Here is a 21,414-nt window from a genome sequence, read left to right on the forward strand (position 1 = left end):
GGGAGGGAGGGGCTGGCCACTTCCCGGTACCCAAGGCCGGAAGTCCTGCAGGGTGTGGGCACGGGGCTGCCCGCTTGCTGTGTGCCCTGGGTGGGGCCTTGCCCTCTCGGTTCCTGGCTCTGTGAAGTGGGCTGGGACTTGCCCATGGGACACCGTCTCCAGGGAGACATGGCTGCACACTCTGGGCCTTGGTTTCCCCAGCCAAGGAGAGGGGAAGGCGCTCCTACAGTATGCCCACCTGCGGGGCCAGCCATGGGGGCACTGCCTAGGTGGGCCCCTGACCCCAGCCCCCTCCCTCCCAGATGCTACCAGGGCCCCCTCCCCCTGAATACCACCAGGGCCCTGCCCTGGCCACTGGGTCTCCAGAGGCCTCAATCCTCCAACCCAATCAAGCTGGGGACCTGGGGCTGGTGGTCAAGGCCTCCCGCCTCGCCCGGCCCTGGGTGAACTCAGCCCCTCTCCGGCCTCACCCCGGCCTTGCATTCCACTGCTCCCAGCCCTGACCCGACCGTCAGCTTCAAGCCTGCAGGCCTTTGCCCGGGTTGTGCCCTGCCCAGCAACACCCCTCTCCCCCCGCCCCTGCTCGGCCTGGGAACTTCCTCAGTCTGCATCTCCCACCCCTGCCCGCCTGCGGCTCCCTGAGGACTGAGCCAGGGGCGAGTCCTCTGTGGGGTCCCACCTCCATCCACTTGGGGCTGGGTAGAGACAGGACAATCGTAATAACACTTAATGTCGTTTCACGTGTATTTCCTCGCTTAACGAGCGCTGCCACCCTAGAGTTAGAACTAATTACACACCCACTGGATGAGACACCCCAGGTCCAGAGAGAAGGATCGGAGGTGTTTGTACAATTAACGACCACCACCTTCCGCGCCCATTCCTGATGGCCCAAGCCCCGGCTCCCGGGACCCCAGGGAAAAGGGAAACTGTACCTTCCAGGGAGGGTCCTGGGCCATCTTGCGGAGGCCCTTGCGCCCCTCCCGCGGCCCAGTCACCCCCAAATCATCGCACGCCCACTGCAGGCAGGTGGGACGCCCAGATCAGGCTGACCCCTGCAGACCTCAGTGTTGGGGATGCAAACAGTCCGGAGGCCCACAGGGTGGAGGTGTGGGTGGGACAGCTCAGGTCAAGCCCCGCCCACGTAGCCGGGTCCCGGGGGTCAGGCCGAGGGCTGCGTGACCCGGGTGGCCGCCGCGGGGCTGGGCGGGGGCTGCGGAGGGAGGTGTCGCCTGAGCACCTGCTGAATCACAGGGGCTGTGCCTGCGCTGCGGGGTGCGCGCTGCGGGGAGGGGGGGGCATGCCCTGCTGCCCGGAGCCCACCCCAGCCTGGGGTCCGAGGGTCACAGCCCCGCCCGGGGGGCCTGGGAGGACACCACCCCGGGTGGGGCCTGCCGGCCATCGGCCCTTGCCCCTGCGCGTGCCCGCAGCGCGCACACCTGCAGGGAGGTGGAGTAGGGGGGCTTCAGCCGAAGGGGTGCAACGGCGAGAGGGCGGCAGGCCAGCCCACGTTAGAGTGGGAGGCACGGAAAGGTAAACTGAGGCCAGGAGAGGGTGGGGGCTGCGGGACCGCGGGGGCGGGGTCGGCCCTGCACAGCCCCCTCCCCCCATTGAGGAAAAAGCTGAATGGGAGGGGGCGGCCCCCGGAAACCCGCGGGGATGGAAACGCGGTTTCCAAGGCAACGCGCCGCGAAGCGAGCCTGACGTGACCGCGGGGAGGGCGCTCCGCCCGCCCCCGTCCGCGCCTCGGAAGGCCCAGGCCCCGCCCACCACCTGGGGACGCCTCATTGGTGGCCGCGCCGTTCGCTCCTCCGCACGCACCAATAGCAGCGCGGAGTTGCCTCCCGGAGGCGGGACTGCGGAGTGGCCCCCGCGGAGTGCGCAAGCGCGGCGCGGGGGCGTGCGGTCCCCTCCCTCGGATTGCTGGTCCGCATGCTTGGGGGCGGGAGGCGCGCCGAGGGTCTGACGGCGGCGGCATCGCCGGCACGGAAGAGGGGGCGTACCTGGGGGCGCCGCACGTGGACCCCCCCCCAGCCCCGGTGCGCTCACGTGCACCCTTCTTCCACGTCCGAGCATGGCCTCGTCCCCACGACCGCGTGTGCGCGACCCCGGGGCTGAAGGAGCACAGGGGGCGAGCGGGAGGAGGGTACTTGGGCTGAGGCTTTGCCGAAGCAATAGAAGTTTGCCAAGTGTAGGACAAGGAGCCCCAGGTGGGGGTCACGGCTTGTGCAAAGGCCTGGAGATGTGAAAGCGGATGCATTTAGGGGGCACCTGGGAAGTCAGGTGGGGAGGATGAACAAAAGGCGAAGGCAGGAACCCAAAGCGGTGACTCCATGACTCCCGGAGTCTGTGGCTCAGGGGGTGAGATGGGGACCCCAGGGAGGAGGAGCGGCAGGTGAAGGGAGCACAGGGCTGAGCATCCAGGGGGTGGCCGGACAGCCTGACGCCCGGCCTGGGCTCTGGGGGAGGCCTAAGGAGGGTCAGAGAGGCGTTCGCAGAAGGTGGTCTCTGGTTCACAGCGAGGTGGTGGGTAAGGGGGCTGCAGGGTGCCTGGGGGAAGGGGACAAAGTGGAGATGTCCCTGTGAGCATCTGACCCCCGGCCAGCCTCAGAGCCAGCACAGGGAGAGACGAGGGCGGAGGGCGCCATCCGCCGCTGCCTGGCTGTGGCTCAGGTCTGCTGTGTCCACTAGAGGAGGCAGCGGTCAGCGTGAAGGGCAGTGGCTCGGCCAGGTGGGGAGGATGAGAGCCCAAACCGTCAGTCCACGGCTGGTCCCCGCCTGCGGGGAGGGCTCAAGACTGAGACAAGGGTCGAGGCTGGCAGTGTGGACAGGCGTGGCTGCCGAGGCGTGGAGCCAGCCTGGAGGCCGGGTCCGGGTGGTGGCTTTCGCACGGGGGCCGCTCCTGGGGTGATAAGGCAGCTGTGGGCGGGCAGGAGAAGGTCACTGGGGTTACGCTTTCTGCTCGAGGCCAGAGTCCCCCGGGGGTGGCCAAGCGGGTAATTGGGGCTGACTTCACGTTTTTGAAATGCCGAGGGCCATGGTCAGGGGGTGGCTTGGGGAGGACGGCAGGGAGGAGCCATGTGGGGAGACGCGAGTGAGCGGTGCCCCGTCGGGGCCGGCTCCTGCCCCCCCAGCACCAGGCAGGTGTCCCGGGCACAGCCACCCCCCAGGCCTGGCGGGCCCACCCTGCTCCCCGGGCACCTTGGGAACGGGAGTTCCGAGGCTGCCCCGACCAAGGGCGCTGGGGCGCAGCCCCACCCACGGCCGCCCAGCCCCGGGAGGACAGAGAACAGGCGGCCTCTGCTGTCACTCGGGACAGGTGAGCAGCCCAGCCCGTGGGTGGGGGCGGGGCCGCCGTCACCTGGGGCCCTGCCTGGGCGACTGTCCTCTGCTGGGCCTCTGTCCCCGGCCATGTCGGCCTCTGTGGAGTTCTCTTTTCCTCCGGGTCCCGTTTCTCTTTCTTTTGCTCCCTCGGTCTCTGGGCCTGACTATTCCTGTCTGGGTCTCCCTCCATCTCTGCGGGCCGCCTCCCTCTATTTTCGTCGTCTCTGTCCCGCCGGCTCCTCCCCCTCCCCCACTTCCTCCCCTTCCCCCACCCCGGCCCGCATTCCAGCCCCCGCCCCCGCCCCTCCCCGGGGCCAGCTGCTGCGGCGTGAGGTGCCCGGGACGGAGGGAGTGGGCTCGGCAGGGGTTAGAGGTCGGGAGCCGGCTGGGGGGGGCGGGGTGGCACCCCCTAACCCCTCTGGAATGTGGGCGGGGTCCCCGGCAGGCAGGCGGAGCTGGGGGCCTGGACAGCTGGCTGCAAACGCGCTGCACACACCCCACACCCCTGACGCTTCCCAGAGGCCAGGAGAATCAGCACAACGCGACTCCCACACGGGCCCCCTACAGCCGCCCCTGACAGTCAGCGGGTCGATCCTGGACCCCGCCTGAATGCCGGGCTCCCGGCTCTGCAACGCGGCGACCCCCATACACAACCCCTGCCTCCCCCACAGAGCGGCCCCAACCCACGCTTTGCTACCATCACGACCTCAATCGACTCTGTGACCCTCAAAACGAACGGCACCGTGTTCTCACCCTGGGCCAAGACCTCCCTTAAGAAAACCACAAAATTGAAAGTCACACCAGGCAGCTGGCGCTCACATCCTCGGAGGCGCCGTGCCACCCGAGGCGGCGCCCTCCCCCGGCGGCGGGACAGGTGCAGGGGCCGGCGCGCCCCTCACGCGCCCCATCGCTGCTGGGAATGGGAAAAAGGGACTTCTTCAGGCTCACAGACAACTCTCTGTTTGTCCCGCGACACCAAGAAAGGGAAAAAAGAAGCACCGGGAGGTTCTGCTTGTCACCGGCTGCTGGTTCCTCACCCACACTGACCCCAGGAAGTGCTGCTGCCGCCCCCGCTTCTCGGCTGAGGCACCTGAGGCCCAGGGAAGGCCTGGGCGCCGCCTACCTGCACAGCTGGGCACCTGGGCCATGGCCGACCCTCAGGGGTGTGTTGCCTGCGTGGGGGTGGGGGCCCCGATGTGCCCACGGACCCACTGCAGACGTAGGTGTCTTCCCTGAGCCCCCAGCAGCTTCCCCGGGGAGGGGGCGCTCACTCCATTTGTGCCACTCCTTTGTTGCCTGGAGATGCCCCAGGTGCCAGGCGGGGGTCCTTGTCCTTGTCCCTGTGCCTGCAGAGAGCCTGTGTGTGTGTGACATTCTGCATGTGGGGCCAAGGTCAAGCAAGTGGCCAGGGCACGGGTGGGGTCAGCTCCTCCTGCCCCTGGAGGTGGGGGCTGTGGCCTCAGCCCTTCCCCGGGTTCAGACACCCAGTGGGTTGCATGCCCCCAGCTCCCTCCAGGGCAAGCCTTGGGGTTTTCATGAGCTGAGCATGGGGGGCCTCTGAGTGTGCAAAAGCTCTGGCATTTCACAGACACCTGATAGGTGTTGTATGCGTGAATGCATGTTCTTGATGTGTGCTCGCCTGTGCCTCAGTTTCCCCCAGTCGAAGGGGTCACCATCCAGGTCTCAGGAGCATCAGGAGTAGGAAAGACACAAACATGTGTGGCCCGAGGGGCAGGCATGAGGCTCCCACAGGCCTTCTGCCCAGCCACAGGTGGGCCTCGAGGACACGACATGTGTCCCAGTCTACGGCCAGTCGAGTGTGTGTGCAGTTGGCGGGCACTGTAGTCACCAGCACAGCCCGTTCAGGACCTGGCCTTGCTGCTCCTGGGGTGGGGGCCTGGGCAGGAGCAAAGAGTGGCAGCCTCCGCCTTCCTGGGCTGTGAGTCACCGGGAGCCCCGCCAGGTGCCCCCCGCCCTGCATCTGCACGTCCTCCTCCCCTGTGGAGACCTCCTCTTAGGAACAGGAGGGGAACAGGCCAGGGTGCAGCCTCGCCTGGCTTCTCGGTGGGCAGGCAGCTGAATCTCCTGTGTTCACAGTCGGCAGCCACCTGGGGCCTCCTAGGGACCTCCAGGTGCAGGTGGGAACTGGGGGAGGTAGCTTAACTCTTCCTCCTCCTGGCTTCCGGCCTCCTGTAGCTCCCGGAGGCCCTGGCCGCTGCTGACACACAGCGCGCGTGCCCACCCCAGGGACATGAGTCACGCCGCCAGCCATGAGCACATATTCTCTGTATGTCCCGGCCCACCGGAGTCACGCACACCCAGCCCTGTCCCCGGCTGATCCCACATTCTCGTCCCAATGATGCACACACTCTGGGGTCCGCGCACAACCTCCCGTGCTCCTGCACGTGGAGCGCCATGCAAACACGTCTCCATGTGTGCACAGGCACGTGCACACACACATCCGTGTGAGTTCCATGCACACCCGTGCACACATGCACACAGCCTCATTTTCGTGTCCACACAAGCACGTGTCCCCTGGAATCCTTGTTTCTCCGTCTCTGTACCCACGAGTCCCCTGCCCAGGGGCACACATGTGCACCACACCTGGCAACGCGCACACATATCTGGTCTCCGCTTCCCCCACCCTGGCTCCGGGCCCCGCGGATCTGGGCGAGGCGAGCCGGCTGGAGTCTCTGCAGGGCGGTCCCACTTCCGCGCCCCCGCCGGGCGGCCGCCAGGTGCACCGTCCCGGCCCCCGCCTGGCCGGCCGGGAGGGGGCGATAATTACGCGGCCCCGGGGTCCCCCCCTACACACGCGCCTTTCATCCCGGCCACGCCCGGCCCGGGCCCAGACGCTCATTACCGCCTCCCGCCCGGTCATTAGCCGGGGTCGGGGGAGGACCCGGCGTCCGGCGGGCCCGGCCCCGCGGGGAGGGCGGAGGGGGCGGTGCGGGAGCGAGGCGGCCCCGCCCCCGTCTCCATGGCGACGCCGGCGCGGTGGGGCGGGGCGCCCGGCGCGGGGTGGGGATGGGCTGCTGGGGTGGGGGTCCAGGAGGCGGGCGCCCCCTCCGCCCTGGCGGCTGCCTGGGGAGCGGCGACTTGTGAATGCGCCCACGCGGGACCTGCCGGCCTAATCTCGGCCCCCGCCGGGCAGGCAGCGAGCACCGCGTCCCGTCCGCAAATAGCAGCCTCGCCCCCGCCCGCAGCTATTTTGAGCCCCCACCTCCCCCGCCACCTCCGCGGCGCTGCAGCAGAGGCGCGGGGGCGGGCCAGGGACCCCTCCGCATGCGGGGGCCCGCGGCCCGCTGCTGCACCGCGGGGCGGGATCTGGAGCCCCCGGCCACGGTGACAGCGAGGTCGCAGCGCCCCCTCGTGTCGGCGGGGAGAGCGCGGCGCAGCGGCCGCGGCCGGGACGAAGGTGGTCCCAGCCCCCTGAGAGCGCCCCACGGGGACGCACGGCCCTGGTTACACACTGAGTCACAGGGACCCGCGGAAACACAGGTACGGGGACGAGTGACACACCTGAGACGCAAGCACACAGTTCCCACGCAATGCCGGTGCAAGCGCACCTGGCGACAGGTAGGCACAGGTATGGGGCCCGCTCCGTGATGGGAACCCAGGACAGTCGTGGTTGCAACGCGGAGCCTGGTACCCAGCAACTGGCTCTCGTAGTAAACGCTTAATGAATGTGTGCTGGCGGGATGAATGAATGAATGAATGAACGAACCAGGGCACTTCACAAAACCAGGAGAAGGCAGACTCAGAACCACAAAACAGCGGGGGCGGGGCGGGGGCCAGACAGGGATCGGATCGGGGCCGGCACGGCTGTAGGGCCCCCTGGCCTGGGCTGGGACAAGGAGCCGGCGACCTGACTTGGCTGGGAGAGCAGATCAGAGAGGGCGCGCGGGCATTGCTGCTGGGCTGGGCACGCCGGGCCCCAGGCGCCCCCATGGGCGGCCGGCGGGAGGGGGAGCTGAGCGCCGACGTCTCTCTCTGCTCCTTTTAATAACCACCCTGCGTGAGTGGCTGACGCAGCAGCAGGCTGCTGCTGACGGGGAGCTGCATGGGGGGGCCGCGGCGTGGGGGGGCGAGGTGCAGAGGAGGCAGTCATGAGTCATGAGCGCTGCCTGGGGGAAGGGGTCCCTGAGCCGAGGAGGGGTCCTAGCGACCTTGTCCCTCCCCACATCCTCTGCTGCATCAGCCTAGCCCCACCTGAGGGTGGGAGCGAGTCCGAGGCCTGTAGTGGGGCTGGAACGTCTCTGGGGTGGGTAGAAAGTGGGGGGTTGGAGAGGGGTCTGTTCTCAAACGCCACGCTTCTTCTGCAGAGGGTCTGTTTTTTGAAGACTTTCTGGGGCAGGGCTATAGCTTGGGCCTCTGTTCTGAGCAGGCAAGCGTCCCCAGCAGCTTCTTCCAAGCCAGGGGAAGCAGCATGGGCTGGGCAGGGGGCAAGTGGTGGCCACAAGAGGGACTCCCATAAGGTGGCCTTGGGGGTCTCCCAGGAGCAGCCGTGGGGATGAGGATCTCTGCAAAGGTTCTCCCGGTAGCAGAGGTCTTGGGATCCCCTAGACAGGAAAAGGATACAGGGGAGGAGCAGAGCGGGCCCGGGCCCCCTGGGGAGTGAGTGGGTTCTGGGGGTGCAGAACTAGGTACTGGAGGGGGCTGGAGCGCTTAGGGGCGGGGAGCCCGAAGGCCGCACTGAACATGGGTGTGCAGTGGGGACTAGAGGGCTGGGCCAAGCGGTGAGTTGGGGAGCCCAGGTAGGGGGTCAGTCTGTGGTCTAGAGCAGGATGCCCAAAAGTGTCTGGCGGGGTGAGTGTTGGGGTGTGGGCGCCGCACCAGGCGGGGTGCAGTCAGAGTTGGGGTGGGAGTTAGGTGTGGGTGTGGGTTCGGGTTTGGGTGAAGTTGGGGTGCCCCAAAGTTGGGAAGTGGGAAGAATTGAGATCGTGGCCAATATGGGGGTCCACGTACGTGAGGGCGTCTCACTGTTGGGGTTTGGGTGGGCGGTGTGGTCGTTCGATCGCGTGAGGTAGTGTACTCAGGAGCGTTGGGGTCCTGGCAGCTCTGGAGTGTCGTGTATGTTGGCAGGTCTATCATGACTGAGGTCAAGGTTCAGATGAATTTGGGGCGTCTGACAGCTGGGGTCGGGTGGGTGGGGAGCTGCGTGAGGTCGTTATGCCGGCAATCGCTTGGAGCACAGCAAAGGTCGGGAGTCCAGCGACACCCGGGGCCCCCACGAGGTCCAGGCCCCTGGCAACCGCGGCCGTCGGCCCCTTTGTTCCCCGCCGCAGGCCAGGGGGCGGGCACGCGGAAGTGGGTCAGCCCCGCCGCGCCTCGGCCACGCCCCCCGCGCACGGGCCGGGGTCTGCGGACCGTGCGCGTCCCCGCCAATCCCCGTGCCCGGCGCCCAGGCGCGAGGGAGGGGGCGTGGTTGGCACAAGCCCCGCCCCTGATCATGAATATGAGGCGCGGCCGCGGCGCCTGGGGCCTGGGATTGGCCGACGCGGCGCGGGGGCGGGGCAGGGGGGCGGGGCCCCGCGGCGGAGTACATAAGGCCGGGCGCCGGGCTCCCCCTTCACTCGCGCGTTAGGAGGCTCGGGTCGTTTCGCTGTGCCGTTTTCCCGCCTGCGTCAGGGACCTGCCCGGCTCGGTGGTGAGGGCCCTGGCGGCGCCGGGTCCGCGGGCCCGGGGCGGCGGGCGGCCTGCGGCCGGCCGAACGAGGCGGGGCGGCGGCGGCGGCGGCACGCCCCTGGGCGGGGGCGGTGCCGGGGCGGGCCCCGGGTGGAGTCCGCCCCGCCGGCGGCGTGGGGCAGCGGGAGACCAGGCCGAGCCGCGGCCGGAGGGCGTCCCCCGCCCGGACCGGGCCCACTCGTGAGCGGGGCGCCGCCGCAAAATGGCGGCCGCGATCGCGAGGCTGCGCCCAGCGAAATGGCGGGAGCGCCGAGGGCCCGGATGCAGTGGCGCAGGGCGCGCGCGGGGCGCATGCGCGCGGCGGGGGCGGGCCCGGGGCGGGGCCCTGTTCCCCGTGCCCCCGCTGCCGGTGTCCCCACTCCCCGGTGCCCCCGCTCCCCGTGTCCCCATTGTCCCGCGGTAGCTGGCCGAGGGGATCGCCGCCCCACGTCCCGGCGGATCTGATCAGGGTCGCGGCACCGGCACCCCATCTGATCTGTGTCCCCGGATCCGTTGGGCGGAGGGTTTCCCCGCCCACGGAAGGTTCTCCAAGTCAGCACCCCAGTCCCACCCCCGCCCCAGTGGACCAAGCACTGCCCCCCCCCACGCGCCCCGCTTCCCAATGGTCAGGCTGTGAGCGCGCCCCTCGGCACGGGGACCGTGGTGGCCGGTGTCTCCTTGGGTGTCCAGCCCTGCACCTCCTCCCTTAGCCGAGGTTTGGGGGCGGCGCGGGGTGTGGCCCTCGTCTCGGGGGGCGGGGCCCCGAGTGACACGCCGGTTCCGGGCTGGTTGGAGCCGGCTCCCGGGTTGGGGATTCGGCGCGATCCAGGGAAAAAGGCCGTTCTTGGGGTCCTCGCCTCGAGTGGGGGAGGCTGGCGTGGAGGGAGGGAGCCTGCGGGGAGGGCGCGCCCGCGGGTAGGGTCTCAGGGGTCCCCGCGCCCGCAGGCCGTCATGGCGTCGGACGAGGGCAAGCTGTTCGTCGGGGGGCTGAGCTTCGACACCAACGAGCAGTCGCTGGAGCAGGTTTTCTCCAAGTACGGGCAGATCTCGGAAGGTGAGGCCGCCGCGGGCTAGGGGGCTGCGGGCTGCGGGCCTGTGGGGTTGCGGGGGCTGGGGGGCTGCGCGCCTGGGGGGCTGCGGCCTGCGGGCTGCGCGCCTGGGGGGCTGCGGCCTGCGGGCTGGGGGGCTGCGCGCCTAGGGGGCTGGGGGACTGCGGGCTGGGGGGTTGCGGGCTGCGGGCCTGCGGGGCGCCCCAGGCAAGTGGCTGACGCCCGGCGCTGTTCCCTGCAGTGGTGGTCGTCAAGGACAGGGAGACCCAGCGATCGCGGGGTTTTGGCTTTGTCACCTTTGAGAACATCGACGACGCCAAGGACGCCATGATGGCCATGAACGGGAAGGTGAGGTGGGGGCGCAGGGGGCCGGGTCCAGCGCGCGGGGCGCAGAGGCTGACCCGGCCGCTCTCCGGTCTCCAGTCCGTGGACGGGCGGCAGATCCGCGTGGACCAGGCGGGCAAGTCTTCGGACAGCCGCTCCCGGGGCTACCGCGGCGGCTCTGCCGGGGGCCGCGGCTTCTTCCGCGGGGGCCGAGGCCGGGGCCGCGGGTTCTCGAGAGGTGAGTGCGGGGCTCGGGGCCCGTGGCCCTCGGGACGCAGCGGGGCGGGGCTGGCGGGAGCTGGCCATTGCCCATCGTGTCCTTGTCTAGGCGGCGGGGACCGAGGCTACGGCGGGAGCCGCTTCGAGTCGAGGAGCGGGGGCTACGGGGGCTCCCGGGACTACTACGGCAGGTGAGGGTGCGGGCCGGCGGGGGGCCGGGGGGTGAGTCCCAGGTGCCCTCCAGCGCCACGTGTCCCCCACAGCCGGAGTCAGGGCGGCGGCTACGGTGACCGGAGCTCGGGCGGGTCCTACAGAGACAGCTACGACAGCTACGGTAAGTGGCGCCCCGAGGCCCGGCCGTCGGGCCAGGCGGCCTCTGCGAGGGACGCTCAGACCTCGTCGGTGCCCTCGCCCCTGCGGGCCGGGGCTGCCTCTCGGGTGTCGGTCCCAGCGGCTGTTTCTGCCCCACGACGAGAGGCAGGACGCGGCGGCCCGAGCAGCACAGGGCGCTCACCCTCGAGCAGGCGGCCGCTGGGCGCGGGGGGAGGTGGCTCCCGAGGCGGCGGCCCGACCCTCCAGGCCCCGGGCGGGGAGCGCTGCCCGCCGCGCGCTCGGCGCGTTGACACTGTGCCTGCTTCTGTCCTCAGCTACACACAGCGAGTAAGGCCTGCTGCTCGAGATCGTGCCGCTCGCTGTGTCCCTAACGATTGTGGGAGCTTCGCTGAGCCGTTGACGTGTAGTGACCACACTCCCCGACCCCACTTTTGTAGTTCTCCGTCCCATCTTGTCAGACGCAGCCTGACCGCTCCTGACCCCCGGACGGCTTCGTCACTAGACTTTTCTCTTTAAGGAAGTGCTGTCCGTTTTTGAGGTTTTTAAGAACGTTTTGAAAAGCACTTCAGGGTTTGCTTTTTTCTTCTCCCGTGAGCCAGGAGCTTCTGGAAGATGGCTGGGGGTCGTGTGGGTTTTTTGGTTGTGTTGCCTTCTTGGTTTCTCTTTTCAGTGGGGTCGGCCCGTGAACAGGGAGCCCCGCTTTGCTTCCCCTTGAGATCGAACGGACTCGGAATCCGCTCTGGTCGGGAGCTGAGGAGCGGAGGCTTTTCCACCTCCGTGTCCGTGTCCGTGTCCAGGGGAGCGCGGTAGGACCGGCCCGGGGCGCCCCGAGCGCCCGGCTGCCCAGGCCCGGCCCGCACCCCCGCGGCCGGCGGCCGTCCCTGGCGAGGCCCTGGGCATGTTTATTTATATCGTCCTTTTTTACCGGAAGACGTGTGCGCATCCGTCGCTGTTGTATTGAAGTGGTTGAGGAATCCTTGTACGCAGTTTCTTTGGCTTCACGAAGCCGATTAAAAGACCGTCTGAAACGAACCGCGCTCTGACCCCTTCCCTCATCGCACCGCGGGCCGCGGGCCGCGCAGCCCGCCCGAGCAGGGAGCTAGGCAGGCAGGCAGGGAGAAGCGGCGCTGGCCGGGCGCTCCGACAGCCGACGGCCACCGTCCGGTCGGGTGAGCAGGTGGGTGACGGGAGCGGCCGGCTCGGACCGCAGGGCAGCCCGGGAGGCCTCTGGCGGCGGCAGCCGGAGGGCCGACGGGGCGGGCCGCGAGCTCAGAGGCGGCAGACGCAGGGCACTGACGCCGACCCCACCGCCTCAGTGTAGCGGCAGGCCGGAGGGCAGGTGGCGCGGCGTCCCGGGGCGGCCGCAGACTGACCGGCTGGCGGGCTGGTCTGCTGTCGCTCCCCACGTCCTGAGCGCTCTCCGCTAGCCTAAGAAGCTGCCCTCGGAGGACGGAAGTGCTGTGCGCCCAGCAGACCTCCGAGACGCAAGCGGCTCCCTGGGCTAGCTCGTATGCGGAGATAGCCTGGACCTCGAGGTAACGCCCTCCGCGCCCGCCCGCGTCCCCTCTGGGCCGGGAGCTCGAGTGGCAGTGCGGTCACGTGCCGGGGATGCTCCCTGACTGGTTTTTGCTTTTCCGTTTTTCGTTTTCTCTTTTCTGTAAATCAAGTTAGCACTAATGTCCGATCCTGGCCGTCTGCCTTTCCCGCCTGCGGCCAGGCCAGCGGCCGGGCAGTCGCGCCTGCAAGTGGGTTCAGCCCGTAAGCAGGATTGGAGCCCGCCGAACGCCCTGCCTTTTGGGTTTTTGTTGCTCGGCCGACGGGCTTCTGAGGGCTGCCCGAGTCACCCCCTCGCTCTAGGTCCCTGGTCTCTGCTGCCGCCTGCGTTTTTGCCCCCAGCCCACGCGACGGGCAGGGCCCGGCTCCCCTGCGAGCGCAGGCCGCCGTGGGCACGCCCGTGACGGGCTGCTGCCGGGATGGCCTGAGGACCAGCTTGAGACCCTCCTAGGAGCTGCGCAGGGTTTCGGGGGAGGCGGGACGGGGAGCGGCGAGCGCGGCCGGGACGGCGGGGGTGATGCCCCTTTGCTTTGGCAGGTTGAAGGGAGGCCAGTGCGGTTCAGAACGGTGGCCCCCACCGAGAGCGGCGGTGATCTGGGGTCACTGTCCCAAGAGGGACTTCACCTGGGGGCAAGAGTCGGAGGCGCAGCCACCTGTCCTGGAAGCCTGCCACCTGTAAGTGCCGTTCCTGGGGGCGACACGCGGCCCTCCTGGTGGGCTCTCTCCCGCCGCTGCAGCCGGCGCTCACCCCTCGTCTTTCCAGCAGGTGCTTCCTGGCGAGGCTGGGGCTCGGGGCTTGAGTCGCCCCAGGAGAACGGTGTGTGCCGGCCTGCACGGGGGCCAGCCCCTGTCCACAGCGGCGACGGGACGTGGGAGTCGGACTGCAATAAAGGGCTGGTGTGTCCACCCGGAATCTGAGTCTGCTGTGGGTGCGGCGGGGAGGTGGCGGCGTCCAGGAGAGAAGGCGTTGTCGGCCTTTGCTCAGGGTGTGAGCTGGACCCAAACCAGAAAGACCCGCTGGTCACGTCCTCGCCCCCTCGGGCAGGTCTCCTGCGGTGTGAGGGGCACTCGTCCCTGCCGGGCCCTGGCCGTCTCGGCGGAGTGACCGGGCAGCCTCATCGGTGTTGCGGGGCCGAGCCTGCTTCCCGGGCGGGCTGGTGGCCTCCTCGCTGGTCTTGGGGTGCAGCTGTCTTGGGGCCGAGCGGGTCCCCTCAACTCCCCCGGGGTGGGGGCGGCGCAGCGGGCGCAGGGCCCTGTCGGTGTGGTCAGCGCGGTCAGGACGGCGAGGGCCCCGCGTCTGCCGGCGGTCCGGTCTGCTGGTCCTGGCTCTTGCGGGCGCCGATGCCGTGGCCTCGTGGACGGCGCGGGCCACGGCACGGCCGCCCTGCTGGCCCACCGGCCCCCGGGCTGCACGGGCTGCGGGAGGGCCCACCGGCCGAGAACAGCGAGTCGGGGCCCGGACCGGAGGGAGCCCAGGCTCGGCCCCAGCCGTCCTGCGTGGCGTGGCCTCGTCCGTGCGGGTCCTTGGGCGGCGACCCTGTGGCGCGCCCAGCTGCCGTGACCCGGTCTGGCCCAGGGCAACTGAGGCCTGGCGCGGCGGGCCCGCGGGGCCGGGGCGCGGGGAGACGCCCCGGGAGCGGCCGGGGGCGGGCGTTTCCGGAGTCGGGCCCCGCCCCCGCGGGCCATTGGCTGGCGCCGGTGAGTGACAGCGCGGCGAGGGCGGGGCAGCCTCCGCTTCCGGCGGGCCATGGGGCCGCGCGTGCTGCCGCCGCCGCTGCTGCTGCTGTTGCTGCCGGCGATTCTGCTGCCGGCGTTGCTGTGCGGGGCCCAGGGGACCACGCCCAGGTCGTCGCACCCCGCGTACGCCACGCTCTTGCCGTCGCCCGCCGTGACGAACGGGAGCCAGCCGGGCGCGCCGCACAACGGCACGCACCCGCGCTCGCCGGCCGCGCCGGGCTCGCCGCTGCTGCGCTCCTTCTACGTGCTCACGGGCCTCAGCGGCCTGGTCGCGCTCTACTTCCTCATCCGGGCGTTCAGGTGCGTCCGGCGCCCGCCGCCGCCACCCTGGCGCGGCCAATCAACGCGCGCCTCGCGCCTCACGTGCTGGGGCGCGAGAGCCCCGCCCCCGGAGCGGGCGTCGCTGTCACGTGAGCGGGGTGGGCGGGACCATGCGGTCACGTGATGCTCCGGGCCTATACATAAGGTAGGAGGCGCGGCGGCCGGGTTTGCAGGCGCCGTCGACCAGAGGGCAGGAGGTTGGGTTGCGTCGGGACCCCGTGGCCCCTCGCTTTGTCTCTCTGCTCTGCCACTGCCTCTCTGCGGCGATGGTGAGCGCGGGGCACGCGGCCCGGGGCGGGAGCGGAGCCCGGCCGGAGCGCGCCCCAGCGTTGGCCGAGGTCGGGCTCTGGGTTCTGCCCTCCTGCCCCGAGGTTGGGGACTCTCTTTCCGTGGACTACATGCTCTGCCCGCTCAGGCCCCGTGGCGCCCTCCGCAGGCCCCTGACCTCGGCGCTTGGCCTCCTCTCCGAGGCTGACACCCAGAAGTGTGACATCTTTGTCACACAGCTGACCACGTGTAGACGCTCTAAAGGGGTCTTTTTGTCCCCGTTGGCGCTCCTGGGGGTGCCCAGTGCATTTCTGTCTCCGAGGATGCTGCTGCGCCCGCCGCCGAAGGATCCCCTCCTTTCCCGGGGGTGGGGGGCAGGGCGGGGCAGGACGAGCTTCTGGGCGACAGCTCTCCGCTCGATGTCCGGCAAGTCCTCCTCGCGTCTCTTAGACTCACTCAGCCCTGGCCCGGAGGCCTCGGCCCGGCGCGTCTGTCTCTAGTTATTGACGGGAGAGCAACCAACGGAGCTGTGGGGTGGAGCAGGGGAGGCCGAGTGCCGGCACTCCCTGGGGAAGGGGGAAGCAGGAGCGGGTGTCAGCGGCCCCCTAGGCCGGACACGGCCGTCAGCGCCCAGGCCTGCTTCCAGGTTGAAGAAGCCGCAGCGGCGGAGGTATGGCCTGCTGGCCAACACCGAGGAGTCCGCGGAGATGGCCTCGCTGGACAGCGACGAGGAGACGGTGTTTGAAAGCAGGAATCTGACATGGTAGCACGGCCTTGCCCCGACCTCCGGGGTCTGGGGGGTTGGGCTGAGGGGCTGGGGCTGGGCTGGAGAGAGGGAAGACCCCCCACCCCGTGAGATCATCGAGGTCATCACAGTACAAGTGTGGCTCGGTCTGAAGCACTGGCTTTGCAGTGGCAAGTTGTGTGTCCTTGGGCATGGTGTTCCCTGTCAGCCTCAGTTTCCCGTTTCTTTAAGATGGGCGAGGGTCGCAGCGCCTGAGTCGGTGGATGCTTACCTTGGGTCTGACCTTGAAGGGCGAGATCAACGTTAGAGGTGGAGGAAGAGTCTGGCTGCTGCCAAGGGGGTGGGTCAGGCACAGCTGTCCGTGGCCCCAGCCCCGGGAAGTGCACCTGCGGCAGAGGGCCACCCGACACCCAGCCGGCGAAGGGGGAGCAGGGAGCAGTAGCCTGTCCAGTGTGTTGGGGGCGCAGGCAGGAGGCCACGGGACCGGCAGGTGGTTCTGACACCACCTGTGGGGGTGTTGGTGCGATCTGGCAGCCCCTTTGTCCGAGTGGGCTGGGGTGGGCCTGGGGTCGGGGCTGTGGAGGGTGAGTGCCTGGCACACGGGTTGGGAGGGGAGCGGGCCCTCATTCCCCAGCTCACCCCTGCCCCTCACCTTCCAGATGCTTGGGTCACACAGGTGGCGTTTCCAGCGGCCCTGGGGGAAGGACAAGACGCGGGGTCACCCCCAGTGCCTGGCGCAGTCGCTGATTCTTTTGTTGGCCTGGCTGCACCGCGACAGCTCGTGTGGGACCTGCCCAGCCTCCCTGAAGACGCTTCAGCCCCCGCCTGCACAGGACCACCCGAGATGGCCGGTAGAAGCCAGAGAGGCTCTGGCAGCCCCTCCCAGGACTCAGGCCGCCTGGCCGGACTGTGGCTTGTGCTGCTTGCTCTTTGCTGTGGGGACGTGGCTGGCCTGAGCCGAGGCCTGGGGGGCAGGGGGGCTGAAGGCCTGTCTGGGAGCACCTTCCCCCTGGGCTGGGGACAATAAAGGAGTGGTGGCTCTGTCTTGGTGCCCATGTCAACAGCAGGCCAGGCCTGGCATCCTGGCTCACGACGGGCGTGGGCGGCAGAGCCAGGTTCCATCTGCGCCTCCCTTCTCCCCTCCGTGACCAAGCTGGCTGCTTGGGCCTCGCCCCCACTGTTTGGAGGGTCCAGTGAGGAATCCCACGGGCAGGTGGAGAGATCGGGGACGCCTGCTCCCACTTGCCTGGACGAAGGCCCCGACAGGCACTGCACTGGGGCCTGGAGAGAACTCTCATCCGTCCGTCAAAGTCCCTGCTCACGGGCTGCTTTCTCCTTGCTGTCTTCAGCTTGGGGTCTCTCAAGGGTCAGGTTCTGCAGCATCCCCATCTCCTCCCCTCCTATCACCAGCATTTTGGGGGGCATTTCCCAGGGAGCTGTGGGGCTGTAATGTAGGCAGGTGGAGCTTCCTGCAGCCTGAGGGCCCCTGTGCCCCCATGTTCCTCCCCTATCAGCCTCCTGTGGAATCGTCAGTGACCTGACCCCCATCCCGGGCACCTGGATCCCCATCCTGGGCACCTGATCTCCATCCCGGGGACCTGAACCCCATCTCGGGTACCTGGGCCCCCATCCCGGGCTCCTGACCCCCATCACGGGCACCTGAACCCCCATCCCAGGCATGTGAACCGCATCCCGGGCACCTGATCCCAATTCTGGGCACCTGAACCCCCATCCCGGGCACCTTGTCTCCCATTTTGGGCACCCCAACCCCATCTGGGGCGCCTGAACCCCCCCATTGCCTTCGAGGGTCTCAGTGGGTTTCTCTGAGGTCCTTGTTTTCTCTGCAAGCTGTTTCTAAGCAGAGTCTGGTCCTGGCTTGTCACCCCAATCATCTGTATGGTTGGAGGCAAGGGTGTGGCCTGTGGTTGCCGGTAGTCAGGGCTCCGTGGCCACTGGCCAGAGACACGACCACCATGTTGTTAGGAAGAGCTGCCACCAGGTGGCAGCCGTGTCCCACTGGCCGCTGGGCCCAGGTGTGGTTGAGCCTCTCCCCACAAGCTTAACGGTCAGGTGAAGAAATATTTCCATTTGGGGGTCCCATTTCTCACATCTCTGAGCCCCATGTTGTCCGTGTGTCCACCGAGGGATGGACCCACCTGCTGCCCGTTTGGGACCCATCGGTTCCTGGGGCCTGTCCACCTATCAGCCCCGCTGACCCTGCCTTCTGGGCCTGAGCCTGAGTCCCTGCCCGCCACCAGGGTGCCGAGGAGCCGGCTCCGTCACCCTCAGCCAGTCACTCTCTTCTCCACTCAGGGTCCTCTGAGCTGGTCCCCGGTCTGCTTTCTTGAGTGTCTCTATTGCCTTCTCCACCCCAAGTCTGCTCACAGTGCCCTTTACCCCTCTGATGCCCAGCTGCCACCTCCAGGAAGCTCTCCCTGACTGCCCTCCCTCTCCTATTTTTGGGAGGGTCCTGCACTGAGGGGCCAGCAGGTCCTGCAGGGAAGTTGAGGAAATGAGACCAGAGTCTTTGGGAGGTCCAGAGATGTCACGTGCATGCCCTTCGGGCTCTGGCTGTTGTCTCCCAATGTGTCTCCCAGGGGGGTCTCTCTGCATGTCTTTGACTGTGTGTCTGTCTGACTCTGAACGCCCCCCCCCACCCCCGTTCCCCCTTTTGTGTTTCTCTCTATCCACGCTTCCTCTTTCTCTCCATTTCGGTCTCTCTCCATCTGTCTCTCTGTCTCTCTCTGAGTCTGGCCCGCTGGGACCCGCTCTCAACAGGCGCGCGGCACCCACCCCCCCCGCCCCCACCGTGATCCGTGTCCCTCTCCCACAGCTCCGAGCGCTTCCTCGGGCTTCAAAAGGCACATTAATTACTCTAATGAGGTCAGGAGAGACCTCGCGCTCTGCCATCCGCTTCCGGGAACACACTGCCCGCCCCGCGCCCGTCATGGGGGGCGGGCAGGGGTACCCGGCACCTTCAGCCCTTGTGCCTGTCAGTGCCCGGTCAGCGGCGGCCTGGGGGCGGGAACGGGCGGCCCTGCCAAGGTTAACGTGCTGGTAGCAGCACGTTCCCACAGCTGAAGCCCGGAGAGGGGCCGTGGGTGAGACATGAAAGGCCGCGGTCCCCACTGCTCCAGGGCCCGTGTGTGCGCACGAGCGAGCCAGGGCATGGTTTCCAGCACTTTCCTCCACCTCACGTGCTCCCTCACGGGCACAGCCACACCCGGCCGCAAGGACACGCGACACGGATGGTCATGCACACGGGATGGACACAGGACACATGGGGGTTGCGTGGAGCGGATCCCGAGCCCGTGCCAGGTGGGGGTGCGCCAACCCGGCGCCTCGAGGGCCCTCCCGCCGCCTGCACCCCGCGGGCCGTGCCCACTGGACAAGCCACAAACTGGTGCCCCCAGCTGCGGGCCAGGTGTGGTGTCCGGCTCCTGGCTGCTGCGCTGTGCCCTTGGCTCTCCGTCTGGGAACAGGGACGTGGAAGCTGGAGAAGTTGGACGCCTGGACTCGCTGAAGGGGTGGCTTGTGGCCAGCCTTCTTCTGGCCACCAGCCGGCCAGCCGTGGGGTCAAGGCGAGGTGTCCTCCTGGGACGGGGGCACCTCCTCCACTGGCCCTGATGTGGGACTCCCTCCGACACGGCCCCAGCACCCAGCAAGGCCGCCTGCCACCACCTGGGGTCAGCAGACTCGGCGGCTGTGCCTCCCTGGGGTTCCTGGGACCCCCGACCCCTCTGGTCCCCCTGGCGCCCCACCTCAGTCTCTCTGGGGGGGGTCTGAGCTGCGGGCCCCCCAGGCAGTCCTCAATGTCCTGGTCCCAGGCAGGTGTCCCCGGCCAGGTGCACACCCAGGAGTGGCTCCAAGAGGCCTGGAGTTCTGCTGCCCAGGGCAAGAGCGTGGTGGCTCTTTACCGTTACACGAATTAAAAGGGAGTGAATTGAAAACGCTCCCTGTTCTTCATGGCGCTGGCCCTGTTTCACGTGCCCAGTGGCCACGGCAGCTGGGGGCACCCGTACTGGACGGTGCTGGTGTGGAACGTTTCCACCCTCGAGGGAAGTTCTTCTGGACAACGGTGGTCTAGTCCCCAGACTGGCCAGGGGTCACCTCAGGAGGACAGGGTCCGTGTCCAGGCCCTGGGGCTGGGAGGGTGGGGAGGGAGGAGGGAGGAGGGTGGGGAGGACGGTGGGGAGGAGGGTGGGGAGGAAGCTGCAGGCGTGGCTTCCTGTCCCGCAGGTGGGTGGGTGGCTGGGATGGGGGTGACGGGCGTCTCGGTGGGGCTGAGATTCCAGGGCCTGGCTGGACACGGGTCACCAGGGGGGGAATTTTAATTCCTCAGCAACCGACAGGGGTACGTGTTTATTCTCAGCGACAACAGCCGACAGCCGGGGACCCTCCTGGACACGGCTGCTCTCTGGGCCCCCGCTCTGACCCGGGCCAGCGGGTGCCCACCCGCCTCGCTGAGGCCCTGCTCTCCCCGGCCACCCTCTCGGTCCCCGCCTGAGGCTTCTGAAAACCGCCAGGACCGGAGCAGGCTGCCGCTTGGGTCCTGTTGATTCTGTAATGAGAAATTTCTCCCCGAATATTTTTAGCTTCCCCTGGGGCCCCGTGGACTTTGAAGGCTGAGGGGCGCTGGACACTGATCCCAAGCCCCGGGGACTCGGCTGACTGGCCAGGTAGGCGGTTCATGGGTGGGGTCAGGGGTCAGTGGGCAGCAGTGGCGGGACCAGAGGCTGGGCACAGGCTAGGGGGCGGGCCTGCACCTGGAGGGGACAAGGACCACCCTCCCAGTCTGGGGCAGATCCCGGCGCCCAAGAGTGTGGCCCAGGAGGGATGGGGACAGACCCCTGTCCTGAGTTTGAGCCTGGGGCTGACAGCGACCCTGGATGACCCCTGACCTTGACTGAGCCTTGAACCCAAGACTGACCCCTGTCCTCAGCGTGAGCCTGACCTTTGACCCTTGACTCCAGAGGAAGCTTACTCCCGCTGAGCCCCTGCCAGCCTAACCTGGAGGCTGGGATGGCCACCAGCCCTGGGAGGGGACAGGGCCTTCTGGGTGCCCATGGTGGTCCCCTGCCGGGCAGGGGTCCCCACAAGCATGGGCAGCTGTCCCCGCACCCCCACCCCCGCCTCGCCCGGGGCCAGGCCTCGATGCTGTCCTGCCGCACCCCCTGGGGCCCCTCCCGTGGGAGCGGCCGCGGGCACCGCGAGGTTGAATGGGGGCCGCGCGCCTTTGTTCCCGTCCCTGCTCCGGCTCTGACCTTGAGAGAGACAAGAACAGAAGGAAAACGGAGCTTCTGCTCAAATCCGCTCGGCGGCGGCGGGTGGCGGTGGCGGCTCTCGCCTCGGTGGCCCCTGCATGCAAATGAGCCGACCGGGCGCCGGGCCTTTGCCAAGGCGGTCCCTTCCCCCAGTGCGCCCTGCTTCTCCCGCCGTGAGGTCCGGTCCTGCTGGGGTCAAACGGGCCCCCCCGCCCCGTCTGGGAGGTCCCATAAGGCAGGAGGGGTTTCCCACCCCAGGGGTGGAGGGAGCTTCCTGAAGGCCCCCTCTGCCAGGCAGGCTGCCGGGCTGGCCAGGCCCTGGGCTTGTGACCCTGCTGCCCGTACCCGGGTCCACCTGCCACGCCTCTCCTCCCAAAGTGCCAGACCGGCCAGCCTGGGCCAGGCTGGGCCTGAGCTGCTGGAACCCCAGGCCCTCGCTCCAGCGGCGTCCAGGGGTCTGTCTGCGGGCCCTGCCAAGTGACCCTGGGCTGGATCTGGTCTTCTCTGGGCCTCCTGGGCCGGCCTCGGCCACCAGCCGGGGGCAGGTCCCAGCCCTCTTCTGAGGAGCCACCTGGGGCAGGCCTGGGAATTCAGGAGCCAGAAGCCAGGACAC

At 68.8% G+C, this 21,414-nt stretch overlaps 2 protein-coding genes across 8 annotated transcripts; both read left to right on the forward strand.

Moving 5' to 3' along the window:
* Nucleotides 1-8,826: 8,826 nt before the first annotated feature.
* CIRBP (cold inducible RNA binding protein) lies at nt 8,827-13,380 on the forward strand. Of its 4 annotated transcripts, XM_070622245.1 has the most exons (9): nt 8,827-8,971; nt 9,934-10,042; nt 10,279-10,385; nt 10,461-10,599; nt 10,690-10,771; nt 10,844-10,914; nt 11,228-12,448; nt 13,005-13,142; nt 13,231-13,380. In XM_070622245.1, exons 2-7 carry the CDS (start codon nt 9,940-9,942, stop codon nt 11,242-11,244), a joined length of 519 nt encoding a protein of 172 aa, XP_070478346.1. In that variant the 5' UTR covers nt 8,827-8,971; nt 9,934-9,939; the 3' UTR covers nt 11,245-12,448; nt 13,005-13,142; nt 13,231-13,380. The 4 variants fall into 4 exon arrangements, with proteins under 4 accessions (XP_070478346.1, XP_070478347.1, XP_070478349.1 ...); XM_070622246.1 differs by lacking the exon at nt 11,228-12,448; XM_070622248.1 differs by lacking the exon at nt 11,228-12,448 and having other exon boundaries at nt 13,234-13,380.
* A 140-nt stretch (nt 13,381-13,520) lies between these two features.
* Nucleotides 13,521-16,582, forward strand: FAM174C (family with sequence similarity 174 member C). Of its 4 annotated transcripts, none has more exons than XR_011540652.1 (4): nt 13,521-14,504; nt 15,439-15,555; nt 15,769-15,877; nt 16,197-16,582. XR_011540652.1 is itself a non-coding variant. In XM_070622250.1 (3 exons), coding segments are annotated over exons 1-3 (408 nt in total). In that variant the 5' UTR covers nt 13,521-14,214; the 3' UTR covers nt 16,198-16,582. The 4 variants fall into 4 exon arrangements, 2 of the variants coding, with proteins under 2 accessions (XP_070478351.1, XP_070478350.1); XR_011540653.1 differs by having other exon boundaries at nt 16,214-16,582; XM_070622250.1 differs by lacking the exon at nt 15,769-15,877.
* The last annotated feature ends 4,832 nt before the right edge of the window (nt 16,583-21,414 follow it).

Source organism: Equus przewalskii, chromosome 6 (genome assembly GCF_037783145.1).
Source record: "Equus przewalskii isolate Varuska chromosome 6, EquPr2, whole genome shotgun sequence".
NCBI classification, from domain to species: Eukaryota; Metazoa; Chordata; class Mammalia; order Perissodactyla; family Equidae; genus Equus; species Equus przewalskii.

Bases quoted from the DNA above. Each gene is read 5' to 3' on its own strand.
- CIRBP (XM_070622244.1), top strand. From the start codon at position 9,940: ATGGCGTCGGACGAGGGCAAGCTGTTCGTCGGGGGGCTGAGCTTCGAC. The intron at 10,043-10,278 runs GTGAGGCCGCCG...TGTTCCCTGCAG, and splicing joins GTACGGGCAGATCTCGGAAG to TGGTGGTCGTCAAGGACAGG. The intron at 10,772-10,843 runs GTGAGGGTGCGG...TGTCCCCCACAG, and splicing joins TCCCGGGACTACTACGGCAG to CCGGAGTCAGGGCGGCGGCT.
- FAM174C (XM_070622249.1), top strand. From the start codon at position 14,215: ATGGGGCCGCGCGTGCTGCCGCCGCCGCTGCTGCTGCTGTTGCTGCCG. The intron at 14,505-15,438 runs GTGCGTCCGGCG...GCCTGCTTCCAG, and splicing joins TTCCTCATCCGGGCGTTCAG to GTTGAAGAAGCCGCAGCGGC. The intron at 15,556-16,213 runs GTAGCACGGCCT...TGGGTCACACAG, and splicing joins GAAAGCAGGAATCTGACATG to GTGGCGTTTCCAGCGGCCCT.